This window comes from Musca domestica, unplaced genomic scaffold (genome assembly GCF_030504385.1).
Source record: "Musca domestica strain aabys unplaced genomic scaffold, Musca_domestica.polishedcontigs.V.1.1 19, whole genome shotgun sequence".
NCBI lineage: Eukaryota > Metazoa > Arthropoda > Insecta > Diptera > Muscidae > Musca > Musca domestica.
This window is the reverse complement of record NW_026712245.1, coordinates 4,721,325-4,736,201: the sequence shown is the minus strand read 5'-3', so window position 1 is coordinate 4,736,201 and position 14,877 is coordinate 4,721,325. Positions and strand designations below refer to the sequence as shown.

The following is a 14,877-nucleotide window of genomic DNA, read 5'->3' as shown; positions in this document are numbered from 1 at the left end:
AAAAACATGAATTTGATCTCCTCTGGAGTAAAGCTATTCCAGTTCTTTTTTGACCTTCTTATAATATTATCTGGGATTATAAGTATCAGTCGCATAAGTTGTTGCGATTGTTGTTTTTTTTTTTATTTTTATCAACAAAACATAATCAAAAATCAATCAAATAAATCTTAGAACAAAAACAAACGCAATGACCAAACAATAATCCCATATAAACATTGCAAAAGAGGATTAAAAGCTGACATGAGGAAAAAATATCAACAAAACGGAATTTAAAAAAAAAATAAACAGCAAATTTGATAAAAAAAAAATAAATAAATAAAATCTAGATTATACCAACTGCTTAACGAACTTACGATATTGAGCAAATAAATTCGAATTAGGAGATCAAAATAAATGAAAAGAAATATGGTTATCATCCACTGCTTTATATATATCGAAAGTAGTTTATATGTATCGGCAATATTTCGCCTCCTTAGAATCAAACATAAATCCACAATTTTTTCGAATACTACAATTTTTTTATACCCTCCACCATAGTATGGAGGTTATATTAAGTTTGTCATTCCGTTTGTAACACTTCGAAATACATATGTTAGGCCCCACAAAATATATATATTATTGATCAGCATAAAATTCTATGTCGATTTAGCGATGTCCGTCCGCCTCTCCGTCTGTGGAAATCACTCTAGCTTCCGAACGAATTGAAGTAGATTGATAAAATTTTACTCAAATGTATGTCATGTCTGCGCCACGTCTTCGTAGAGCCCCCATATAACGGTACCTCAAGATATTCGGAATTTTGATGATTTTAGCGTCATTATTCACCGATTTTTTATACCCTACACCACAAGGTGGTCAGGGTATTATGTCTTTGTGCATTTGTTTGTAACAGGCAACAGGAAACGAGATGGACCCATAGTTCCTTTTGATGATCTTTATATTCTGCATATTCTGAGTCTATTTATGAATGTCCGTCCGTCCGTCCGTCTGTCCATGTATTTTTGTAAACAATGTACAGTTCGCATTTATTTGCCGATCCAGATAAAATTTTGCACAAATCATTTTTTTGGCCCAAGGACGAATCCTATTGAAATTGGAGATAATCGGTCAAAATTTAGATATAGCTCCCATATATATATTCGTCCGATTTGCTTTTTATTGTGCACCAAACGTGTTATATCAGCCCGAATAGTACGGAATTTTGCACATACAACCAAATTAGGCCTGAAAATAGGTATGCCAAATTTAATCGAAATCGGTTCAGATATAGCTATAGCTCCCATATATATTGTTCATCCGATTTGTTATTTTTTTGCTCCGCAGCTGTAAAATGCACTCTGTAACAACAATATTTAGGGAAATATATCAAATGCAGCTCAGAAACACCTTTGCTAAATTTTATCGAGATCGGTTCAGATTTGGATATAGCTGCCATATATATCTTCGTCCGATTTACCTTTTATTGTACACCAAACGTCTAATATTTGTCCAAATGGAATGGAATTTGGCACTTACGACCGAATTGAGTCTAGGAGCTAGTATGTCAAATTTGGTGAGGATCGGTTCAGATATAGCTATAGCTCCCATATATACTGTTCATCTGATTTGTTACCCACAGCCGTAATATGTACTCCGTAACAACGATATTTAGGGAAATATATCAAATACACCCCGCCCGACTTTAAGACTTTCTTTACTGGTTTTTCGTTAAGTTTCGCATTTGAATATTGTAAGAACCAAAGTTACCTATGCAGGTCCACGTCGTCGTATAGACCCTAATGTAACAGCTACATTCGGTATTTTTAAGATGTTAAAAGAATTTTTAACGGATTTTATTGTTTTTGGGAATTGTCAAATTCGTTCCAAATGGTGGAGGGTATTCAAAGTTCGGCCCGACCGAAGTTACAGCTTTTTTACTTGTTTTTCTTTTTTTTATTGTTCGTCAATTCTTTTCCCTCTACATACGCTTGACAACATCACTTCAAACCATTTTGTTAGTATTTCACCCTTTCTTATTTTTTTCTTTCTTGTTGCCTGCCTTTGCTGTGTCAAAGAACCCAATTTCATTGGAAACACACAATTCAAACTGATTGTCTCGCTTCTTGACCTTCCACAAGCCATATTTTATAGGCCTTTTGTGTGACCTTGTCTCTTGGCGTGTTTTTTTTTATTTTTTGTTTGTTGTTAAGTTGATACTTTTCTGTTTGGCTGGATTATTCTGTTTAACAGCATTTTAAATGTTTGCTTTGTTTTATTTTTTTTATTGCTTTTGTTTTTGTTTCGTCTTCTTTGTCATCGTTTTTGATTGCCTCTTGTTTGGCCACAAAGATGCTGATGCTACCGTTCATTAAATGAATGCAAATACTTCGTGTGTTAGAAGAACATGTTTCAAATTAATTTTATGACGGGGAAAAACTCCCGTATTTGTGGTCATCGCCTGCGATTACTCACGACCCAATCGCGGGCAGCTATGTAGATCGAAACAAGGCACATGTATTTTATACATATTCTAAAAGCATTTGGTGTTTAATTTGCACTTTTAGTTAATTTTAATGGAACGGTCATTTGGTATTTGGCTGATGAGGGAGAATTGGAATAATATAATGTTGTGGGAGAATAATTTTTAATTTTATTGGGATCCGTTATGGAAGAATCTGGCAACTAATTAACATGAATGTCGTCATCGGCACGACTTTTGTATATATGTGTATATATACATATAGGTATGTATATACATATAGGTAAATAAATGTATACCATAAGGAGGACATGGAAAAGGTCAATTTGAGGTATATTTTATAGTCCCTAGACTTATGGCTACAGAGGATATGTATCATTTGATATATGCATCATCGAAATACTAATTTTATACCCTAGGTCTCTTTGGACGAAATTAATTTTTGGGAAATTCGGAGTAGATCTAATCACGTGCCTTTTTCTGTCCGTCTGTACTCTCGAAGGAAGTATCCGATTTGACCAAAATTTGGTACATCGAAAGATTTTTTACTTTAGATCAAATTCGAAGATGGGCAATATAGGATTACTGGCAATTTTGAAGAACGCTGTAGGCCACAAAAACAATAACCAGAAAAACGAGCTGATTAGAGTAGAGCTAAAAATGTGAGACATATGCATCAACATTTTAAAAGTTTACATCGGGACCTGAGCAACATAGGACGGGGAAGTTCCACCCGCTTTTACATTTTTATACCCTCCACCATTCTATGGAGGGTATACTAGCTTTGTCATTCCGTTTGTAAATCCTCGAAATATTGATAATAGAACCTATAAAGTATATATATTCTGGATCAGTGTAAAATTCTAAGACGATCTAGCGATGTCAGTCCGTCTGTTGTAGTCACGCTATTTTTCGAACGAATTTAGATAGAAGGCTAACATTTTTCATACATGCATAGTTTACCAGTAGGCGGTTTAAGTTTATAAATGGATAATGTCGGTCCACTTTTTTGTATAGCAGCCCTATATAACGGTACCTACCGATATTCGGTATTTTGATGATTTCCGAAACATTATTCACCGGAATCGTTTCAAAATTCGTATTAGAAGATCTTAATGGGTACTAAAATCTATGGCTAAAAAATTCCAATGCAGGTCCACGTCTTTGTATATCCATCATATAAAGGTATCTCCCGATATTCGGTTTTTACATGATTTTAGCGATATTATTCACCGGAAATGTTTCAAATTTGGCATTTAAAGTTCATAATAGGTACTACAGCGTAAGACAGAAAATTGTCTGTGCAGATATACGTCTTCGTATAGCCCCCATATAACGGTACCTCCCGATATTTGGTCTTTTCATGATTTTTGCAACATTATTCACTGGAATTGTTACAAATTTCGTATTTAAAGTTGGTAATATGTACTACGACTTATAAAAAAAATTTGTATGCTGGTTCACGTTTTCGCGTATAGTCCTCATATAACGGCTTCGGATTTTTTTTTAAATTTTCAAGTTCCTTCAAAATGGTGGAGGGTATTAAAAGTTCGGCCCGGCTGAACTTAGCTGCTTTTCTACTTGTTGAAAAGATTTAAGTCATGGTTTCTTTTGGATGCCATACATCTCAGGCTATAGTGTCGTTTACAATAGTACTGGCAAAAATATGGGGGATATGTTTGTACAAAAAATTAAAAAAAAATTAAGGCTCTTTTTTCGAGAACGCTTAAAAACTCCATTAAGATGGATTAAAATACACTGCGCGACAAATTTAATTTTCAATATAAAATTTGAGAATTTCAGCTCTATTTCTTCACCCAATGCCAAATTTAGTACTATTTAGTACGTTTCGAACAATTATGGTATACATATCCGAAACTACATCCATGTCTTAACCACTGACACCTACAGTGAGATTTGAACAGAATTTCAGATCTATTCCTTCACCCAAAACCAAATTTAATGCAATTTAGTACTTTTTGTACAATTATTGTACACATTTCCGAAACCATCAACATATGCCCAGGCTACACATGAACAACGACCCTAATACCTAATTTCACAATTAAAGTTATTTTCACTAAATACCAAATTGTACCAAAAACAGTACTATTTAGTACTTTTCGTACACTTACATTTAGTACTCATTTCAGAGACTACGTCTTCATAACAAACATACTACCAACAAGGACACCAAAAAAAATTAAATTTCAGCTTCATTCTTTTGCCCTACACCAAACTGTTCCAAACCTACAGTTCGCACACTTAGTACACATTTCCAAAACTCTCACCTTTTATATATTTTATATATTTCAAGTATTTAGCTCTATCCGTTTACATAATGTCAAATGGTACCATTTTAGAAGTTCAGTAATATTTTAAAACTTTTCGTAACCTTAAAGTTCGAATTGTCGAAAACCATTTGGTACATCTGTCCTGCACTTCATCAGTTCTCCAAATTTCAGAATTGTAGCTCATTCTGTATATATTCAATTTTTTGTACAGCGCACCAAGACTAACCCTCGTGCACAATTGCAAGATTCTAGCTTCAGCCGTTTCGCCTGGGCATTGATTCTCAGTCAGTCAGTTATTTCACTACTCATTCATACAATTTAAATAAATGGGCATTGGCTGTCAGAAAACCTGACTGATACTTTTTAACTTATTTGATAGAATTTCAGAGATATAATTTTTAAAAAATGTCTCCGAGGAACACTCGTTGTTATAATCGTAAATTTATTCAAACTTGTTTTGAGGTAATTTTTTGTTCAGGGGTATTTTTTTTTTTTTTTTTTTTTTTTTTTTTTTGAAAATAGTTGGATTCAGTTTTGCTGATATTTCACTACTCCTTTACATATATAGATTATATGGATATGTAAAAGTGACGCCACATTTATGAAGTGGTTAGTTTTTTGGTGGAGATACAAAGCAAATTTTTTATGAAGTTAATAGCATTTTTTAATGTAGTTTTACAAAGATCGAATCGCATGTCAACATTTACTTAACTCGCGCAGACACACACACACACCTCCGCTTCAAGTTATCACCGGGTAATAACATTTTTGATTGCATTAAATTACATTGCCGATAAATCCAAAACATCTGTATAAATACTCATAAAATTGTCTATAGCACATATCTGTTTAATCTGTCCAATTGGCATCGATTACACAACACATTCGTACATACATACACACGCCTTGTTACAAATTAATATTTCATTGTTATGAATGCTGTTCGGGTCCAACCACATAATTTCTTCCAGCTACGGATATTGTTTTGTGGTTTTGACCATTTACGTTGGGTGTTATTTGCCGAGAGTATTGAATATTGAATCGCACATGTTTTGGTCGGCATTTATTGATGTGTCAAAAATTTGAAATTTGTTGTTCAGAAATGTGAAATGTGATGTGAAAAATATATGTTTTTTGGGCGACAATCACACTTCTGATTTGCTCGCACCCAGATAGCTGACAGATAATTCACTACAACTTGAATTATGTTAACACATTTTTGTTGTGGAAGTTATTGATATCTTTTGAAATGCGTTATGGTGTGTGTGAGAAAAAATAGCAAATTTTTGATAGTGGATAAGAACTAAAAAAATATATATAATTAACATGTGTCGAAATTTAGGTATTTTAAAAAGGACGGCATATTAAAAACCAGTAGAGAAAGATCAAAAGTCCTGCGAGGCTGATTTGTAATACCCTACGTTACTATGCTTATGAAGTAGAGCTATCGAATGTGTGGGACTTAAAAACCAAATCGGATGAAATATATATATGGAAGCCATACATATATCTGAACCTATTTTCACCAAATTTGAAATACTTGCTTCTAGATTAAATTCGATCGGAAGTGCCAAAATTCACTCCATTTGGACTGGTGCAAAATAAACATAAAATCGATCGAAGATATAGATGGGAGCTATATGTAAATTTGAAGCGATCTTGATAGAATTTTAGACAGTTATTAATGGGTTGTATTTGCTATCTGGTACCAAATGTCATTCTTGTGGAGTGCACATTTCGAATGCCATCCAATTCGAATGAAACACATATATGGGAGCTGTGGCTATATCTCAATTCAAATTTGATGTACATTATTCTAGATTGAATTTGGTCCAATGTGCCAAAATTCTTGTTATTTGGATTTATATTGGCCATTTGGTGCACAATTAACCCGAAACCAGTAGAAGATATACAAGGTGAGATGAAAAAAACTGTAACCAACTTCAGACTGCTGCAATTTCTAAGCCACTCGTCCGACTGCTGTTTAAATTATTCCAGTGACAGCTCATTATATTGTTTACAAGCGAACAAAAGCATTTTGGTGAGAATTTTACAGAAAAAAAGTTATTCTAGATGGAATTCAAGCGTGATAGTGTGATTTCTTAACATTTGGATGAAAAACCACAAGTAGCTATCGCAGCACTCCTGCATTTAAATGTGAATAAATTTTTATGTCTCGTAACATCGCTCGTTACCGTGATACTGGTAGCGTAACCCGACGACAAGGAAGTGGACGGAAGAAAACAGTAACATCAGCAGAAATGGTTAGAAAAGTAAAAAAGCGATTTGATCGAAACCCGCTTCACAGTAGCCGAAAAATGGCTCGTGTGCTGAACAGATCGCAATATTCCATTCGCCAAATATTGAAAAATGAGCTCGGATTAAAGCCATTGAAGTTCCAAAAAGTGCAAGAACTTACACCGCAACAGAAAGAAAATAGACTCTAAAGAGCTGCTTCGCTTGGCCGAAAATGGTCAACTACCGAATTTGGTTTTCTCCGATGAGAAAACATTCGTTGTCCAGCAGCTTGTAAACAAACAAAATGATCGTGTTTACTTGCCAAAGAGGTCAGGTGAAAATGTGCACCTTCGAGTGGCCATCAGAACTCAAGCGCCGGCCATGGTGATTGTGTGAGCCGCCATAACAGCCGATGGTCGCTCTCCGCTCGTATTAATCAACCGTGGCATCAGAATAAATGCCGAATATTATCGCAAAAATATTCTGGAGGATGTATTAAAGCCTTGGGCACGCAAACATTTTGGCCGCAGACCTTCGTCATTCCAACAGGCACCATCACACTCAGCACGCGCCACCCAATAATGGCTACAAAATTAGGTTCCTCGTTTTATTTCCAGCGCACAATGGCCACCAAAATCTCCGGATACCAATCCGTTGGACTATTGTGTCTGGAGTATTTGGGAAAGCAAGGTTGGCACTAAAAAATACCAAAGTGTCGATCACTTCAAGCAAGTGCTTCTTCGGGAATGGGCCAAAATACCGCAGAGCAACATTCGGGCAACGTGTGACAGTTTCATTGGTCGTTTGAAGGCCATAATTCGTGCCAAAGTCTACCGATTCGAAGAAATCTAAACTTATTCTGAAATTTGATGCTATTTCCGACAATTTTTGCTTTCAGTTAATAAAATTTAAGAAAAAATGTAAAAAGTATGGCGTTTGACTTTGTTGCAGTTTTTTTATATCACCCTGTATATAGGAGCTATATCTAAGCCGATTCTCACCCATTTCAATACTTGGACCAAACAAATATTGTTTGGAAAAGTTCATATAAATCGGATAATAAATGCGACCTGTTGCATAAATCGATACCGAAAGTGATCCTATGAAGATCATCAAATGTATTTATGTGTTTATCCCGGTTTTTTCTCCATGTACAAACAAATGCACAAAGACATAATACCCTGACCACCATGTGGTGTAGAGTATAATTAAAGACAAAATGGCTGTCCATTTATAGGGATTTTTAATCATTCTTCATGATAAAAAAATATAACTTCGTATGCCTCCTCCCCCATATAATAGCACGATCTAAATAAAATTTCCATACGCCCCACACATAAATATTAAAAGCAACGGAAATCTAAACAAGGAAACAATTGTCAAATTGTCATGATTTGATTTTTAACACCCGAAAGATAAAAGAATTGTAGATTTAATTATTAGCATCACAACCAACACCTTCCACATTCAAATGGAGAATAAAAAATTAGCAAATGGAACAAATTTCAAATGGATTTATTTTTCTATTTAAAAACTCAAGCACGAATATTTTCACTGAGTCATTGCCTGGAATGGATTAGCTGTGCTAATAAAATAAACAAATAAATGAACTCCCGAAAACATTTAAGAAGACAAAATTGGATATTCCCAAATTGTGAACAAAAAGGGGAATATCCCAGTTTAATGTTTTAAAAAAATCCCAAAGAACATAATTTATTTAATGAGATTATGAGGTGTAAATTTTGTTCCAGATGAATAAATTGTCGATATTTTAAAGATAGTATTTCAAGAGTTTTAAAAAATGTTTTAAAGTTAGGAGTATTTTTCAATGGATTAGTCATCTTGGGATTGCTTCTTTGAGCAAAAGAATTCAATTTTGGTATATTCAGCTGTGGGAGATGTATACGCAGTTCTTATAACTTCATATGTGTCTAATAGAAATATTGATCCTTAAGACGAAATTCGTTTCAGGCCATTTGTACCCCTAACTAGCTGGCCGGCTGGTTCGTTCAATAACTCCTGAAGTGTTGATATTGATTTGGTCCACATTTTTTATAACAAATTATTTTTATTAACATTTCGATCGTGCTCAAAGATGGGCAATACGGGTTTACCCAAAAAAAAATTTAGCAAAATTGTCGATCACGCTCAGGTATGGGCAATATAGGTTCACTCCGCCTCCCACTTCTCCCACAAAAGTTTGAAAATCCAAATATAAGTTTATATCTTTCGTAGAAAACGAAATGGATCATTCAATTGGGGCTAGAAGTTCGGTTACATTATTTTTTTTTGTTGGGCTTAAATATGGTGGGAAAAATGAATTGTACAATCCTTCTTGTAGTTCCAAAGTGTCCATGCATCAAACAATTCTCACAGAATGTGATATAATTCACAGATTTTCTTCAACTTACGTCCTCCGTGAAGATGGAATAAATTGCCCAACTCATTCCTTGCATTCCTTGCAAAATTGCACTAATCTATCTTTAATTTTTTTTCAAGGTCTTCCTGACCAAAAATTATGAATTAAAAAAAAAACTTCTTGATCAAGAACCTCCTGACCAAAAATTTTAAGTTTTCATGATTATTTTATTAAGATTTCCGGGTTACGAATCTGGAATTTTTAAAGGACTTTTTGGTCTAGAATCGTATTTTTATTAAAAACATTTTTTTGATTTCTTTAAGATCTAGTATCGTGGATCCATAAAGAAAATTTTTAAGACCTAAAGTTTAAAATATTGAACATTTTATAATTTCCTTCAAAAAACTTCCCGGATACATGCATATTAAAATTTCTTTTTAAGAATATTTATTAAATGTTGATTTTTAATTTTTAAGAAAATTCTTTCAACTATGATCTTGAAATATGTTAGATTTTTAAAAACAAAGGGAGAGCCAGTCCCATTGGCGAAAGTCTTGGATTTTAAAGAATAGCGAATATTTTAAAATTTATAAAAAATATATTTTTAAACACTTCGACCAAATATTCAGTTCTTCAATGACATCATGACCAAATATCCTAATTTTGTTTTAACAAAAATATTTTTCAAGATCTTAATGGCTGAAACATTTTATAAGAAATATGTTGCAAAGAATTCTTAACCAATAACTTATTTAAGCGTTATTTAAGAAAAATGTGAAGGAATTTACTTTCTACTTCGAGCAGGAGTATCCCTGCGAGTACAGAAAAAATCGAGCATACCCTATTTATCTATTCCTCTCGAACATATAATACTAGCAGGTGCTTTTTCGCCAGCAAAAAGTCCACATTAACATTAAATTTCGTCCTTTTTAGTACTCCAAAATTCATAATTTGTTCAGTTTGACAACATTTTTTAATCAAAACTTCATAAATCGTGCTAAATTTTTCGACTTTTAAAGGAAAGGATACTAGGAACATTTTTACTTTTACACCAAAAAGTCTTCAAAATCTTTCATTTACGTGGAGAATATTTGTAAAACCATATTTGGCCCACATCCAATTTTTTTTCCAAAACTATCTCAACGTCAACATCAAATTTCGGGATTCCAGCTTTATACCTTTTCGAAATGCCAAATGTAAAACTAGTCAGAACATTTCGAAAATGATAGTACATATTTCCAAAACTACCTCCATATCTTATTTCCAGATACCAACAGAGACATACCAAATATTGTACCATTCAGTATTTTTCGTACATCATAGTACAAATTTCCGAAACCACCTCTAATGTCCAGGCAATACACAAACAAAGACCCAAATATCAAATTTTAGATTTCAAGCACTATCTGTTCACCCGATATTAAATCGTACCAAATACAGTATAATTTAGTAACTTTTCGTTCACTTGTAGTACACATTTTCAAATCCACCTCCATATCTCAATCCCAGATACCAACAGAGACGTTAATATCAAATTTCAGCTCAATTTTTTCACCCAATTTAGTACTATTTAGTACTTTTCGTAGAAATAATATAAGACACGTTTAAAAACCACCGCCAAATTTCAAAACACTGATACCATCAGTAATATAAATATGAAATTTCATCCAATATCAAATATAGTACCATTATCATACTAATTTCGGAAACCATCCCTATTTTTTCAGGCTACGCATGAACAGCGACGATAATACCAAATTTTAGATTTTAAGCACTATCTGTTCACCCAACACCAAATACAGTACTATTTAATACTTTTCGTGCATTTGTATAACACATTTGCCAATCCACCTCTTTATCACAAACCTGCCACCAACAGGCACCTCAGTACAAAATTACAAAATTTCAGCTTCATCCGTTTACCCTTAACCAAACTTTTCCAAATTCTGTACCATTTAGTACATTTCGTTCACTAAGTACACATTTCCAAAACCACCTTCATATATCAAACCTAGTTTCCAACCCTGATTCTCATACCAAATTTCAAGGTTTTAGCGCTATCCCTTCACATAATACCAAAGAGTACAATTTTAGAAGTGTAGTACCATTAGAACTTTTCGTACAATTATAGTACAAATTTCCTATCCATGATACCATATTTCAATCCCAGATACCAAGAAAGACCACAATATCAAATTTCAGTATTGCACCTCTATTCCTTCACCCAATGCCAAATACTGTACCATTCTGTAATTTTCGTACAATTATAGTACCCATTTTCAAAACCACCTCTTTAACACAAACCTACCACCAACAGGGACCCCAATACAAAATTTCAAAATTCCAGCTTCATCTCTTCAACCTATACCAGACCATTAGGTCCATTTAGTACAGTTCGCACACTTAGTACACATTTTAAACAAGCAAAAAAGCTATAAGTTCGGCCGGGTCGAATTTTAAATTCCCTCCACGACTTGGAACGAATTTGGCAATTCTCAAAAAAAAAAAATAAAAATTCGTTAAAAAATCTGGTAGGGTCTATACGACGTATCATCAAAATACCGAATATAGGAAGGTACTATTATATGGGCCTATACTAAAACGTGGACCTGCACAGACAATTTTCTGTCATATGCGGATACTACCCATTACCAACTTCAAATACCAAATTTGAAGCAATTCCGGTGAATAATGTCGATAAAATTATCAAAATACCGAATTTGGGGAGATACCGTTATATGGGGGCTATAAGAAAACGTGGACCTGCACAGACAATCTTCAGTCATAGGCTGTAGTATCTATTACGAACATTAAATACTAAATTTGAAACAATTCCGTTGAATAACGTCTCTACAATAATCAAAATACCGAATATCGGAAGGTACCGTTATATGGGGGCTATACCAAAACTTTCAATACCAAAAATCCTGCAGATATAATATTCATTTGAGTAAAATATTATTACCTAATTCTATTCGTTCGGAAGCTAGAGTGATTTCCACAGACGGACAGACACTGCTAAATCGACATAGTATTTTATGCTGATCAAGAATATATATACTTTGTGAGGCCTAAAATGTATATTTCGAGGTGTGACAAACGGCACACCCTCCATACTATGGTAGAGGGTATAAAAATTTCAATTTTTAGCTATATCCTTTTAAAATTTTTTTGCAAAATTTGTTTATATGCATTGATCAGAGGTAATATGCTTTGCTCGTTTTTGAGTGAAGGGAAAAATTCGCTCGAAATCTAGCAGATTTTACTATTTCCTATCTTTTTTTTAATTTTGTCATATAATTTTTTCATCATATACTTTGAAGAGCATTTTCGCTAAATCCACAGGTCTCTTGCAAAATATTCAATATTTTTTTTTATTGCACACATACTAATCGGAGAAACATATATTAATTTTCCATCCGATTCCACTCTTACAGTAAATTCTTACTCTATTTCACGATCGATTTCACTTCTACTCTTATTTTTCAAACAGAAATACTCGAGAACGCGCCATAAAATAAAAAAAGTTCTGAGATTACTCCTGCAAGTAAAATCCGTGATTTTTTCTTGCATCAATATTTTCCTAGATGTCTTGAGAGGCATGATTTTTCTTCTCTCTACTAAATTATGTTCTCTCCTCTATTTTCCATGTATTAACTTTTTTATAGCTTCAACCCGCAGTATTTCATTTCTCAGATTCTAATTTCCTCCTGCGTTTTAAAAACTGTTTGATATGAAAACTTATTTTTTCAAGCGCTTTATGTTCGAAAAATATTCCGCAACAATGTTTAACTTAATTTGATTAAACATTTCGAGATTTACGTCAAATACATATTTCAAGCCACTAGTTAGTCATAGTCTCTTGTTTTATTTTATATTCTTGTTAATGAAAGAAACACGCACACACACACACGAAAAAACGAAAAATTCCAATAACTCGTCTAAATAAATTTATTTCACAAACACACACACGTACACTTGGGCAAAAAGAAAAAAAAAACAACAACCTACCTTTATTAACGGGTTCACCTTGATCTTCAGCATCATAATAGTCTTCTTCTTCGCCCTCTTCCAAATCATAGTCGAGAACGGCATGGACCCCAGTTCTAGAACCCTGACCGGCTTGAACTCGTGTAAAACCGGGCGGTCTATCGGGATATGCATCATTTGTACTATCACCAGGAGCAGCAGCAGCAGCAGCCGAAGAGGGAGTACCCTTGCCATTGGCTGGGCCATATTGGGCAGCTGGAGCTGGTGGTGGCTGTTCCACATTTGTCTTGGGTAAACCGAAATTTATGCCACCCTGTGCAGAACCTACAGTTAGACGAGATTGTTGATGATTTTGTTTAGTCGAGGCGAAAGAGTTATAATATTGTTGTTGTTGTTGCTGTGGTGCTAATGATTCTTTTACAATGTTGTTGTTGTTATTATTATTGTTCGATGCTTGTGGAAATCTTGAATAGCTCCCCTCACCATAAGTGCGTGTATTGGATGATGGACCATTGCTGGTTGTGCTACTACTAGCCGAGGCTGTTAAGGATGAAGTTATCGTTGCTGACGAGGATGAGGATGCAGTTTTGAAAACGGCATTGTTATTATTTTGTGCCTGCTGCAGATGTTGTTGTTGCTGTTGGTTATTAATGTGACTAAATTGATGTTGCAGATGCTGCTGTTGTTGATGATGATATTGTTGTTGTTGCTGCTGCTGCTGCTGGATAGCAACAGATGGCTGTTGTATATGGTATTGGGTATTACGGGTACCTGTTGTTGTAACTGGTGGTAAATAGGTATTCTTGCGTCTGCCGCTATTGAACTGTTGATACGAGGTCTGCTGTGGCGGAGCATAGGGATTATTTTTGTAAAAATCGGAACCAGGTGGTGGTGCCGCACCATCCTCGGGCTGCTGCTGATGATCCACTGGGGAGTAGAGCAGATTATTTGTATTGGCTGCCAACTGATGATGTATGGGATGTAGAGGGGAAACTGTGGGACTCCAAGGGCCAGCCACACCGGCAGATTGTGTCAATGCCCCAAAAGGCAGGGAAAAGTTTGTGAGAGCCATAATTTTGTATTAATACTTTATTTTAAAATCAGTTTGACACTTTCAATGCAAATTCATATTTCACAAAATCACTTCAGTAAATGAGGTTAAATGCAGAACAAAACAAAAGACTTAGAACACAAACTTCTTTTTTGCATCAAATATTTTCTTTATTAATAAATTTTCAATTTTTTTCGTAAATTTTTGCACTCTTTTTTATATTAATTTTTTTATGTATTATTAAAAAATCAAAATACAAACAAAATTTTATCTCTTTTTAATTGCTTATTTGCAAGCGATAACAAAGCACTTCTGGTTTCAAATTTATTTGTTGTTGTTTATTTTTCTTTTTTTTGCCTTTTATTTGTTTGTTTTGTTTTTTTTTTCTTTTTCACCCAGCAAGTGAACGTTCGCGCGCGCCTCTTACGTTTTGATAAATTAAAAAAATATATTTTTTTATTACTAATATTGAATTCTATATGGCCAA

The 14,877-nt window shown here is 34.1% G+C and overlaps 1 protein-coding gene across 2 annotated transcripts in view; it reads right to left on the bottom strand.

Annotated features, from left to right (window-relative positions):
• LOC101890447 (protein spaetzle 3) overlaps nt 1-14,594 on the bottom strand; it is an 85,845-nt gene extending 71,251 nt beyond the window's left edge. The window contains exons 1-2 of one of the 2 annotated variants that reach the window (XM_011296569.3): nt 14,111-14,580; nt 13,361-13,663 (exon numbers count right to left, since the gene is read on the bottom strand). In XM_011296569.3, coding sequence (XP_011294871.2) covers nt 13,361-13,663; nt 14,111-14,411 — 604 coding nt within the window. In that variant the 5' untranslated portion in view covers nt 14,412-14,580. Of the gene's footprint in view, nt 1-13,360 lie in introns of both variants that reach the window. The other variant, XM_005189201.4, reaches the window with a different exon arrangement.
• Nucleotides 14,595-14,877: the final 283 nt, after the last annotated feature.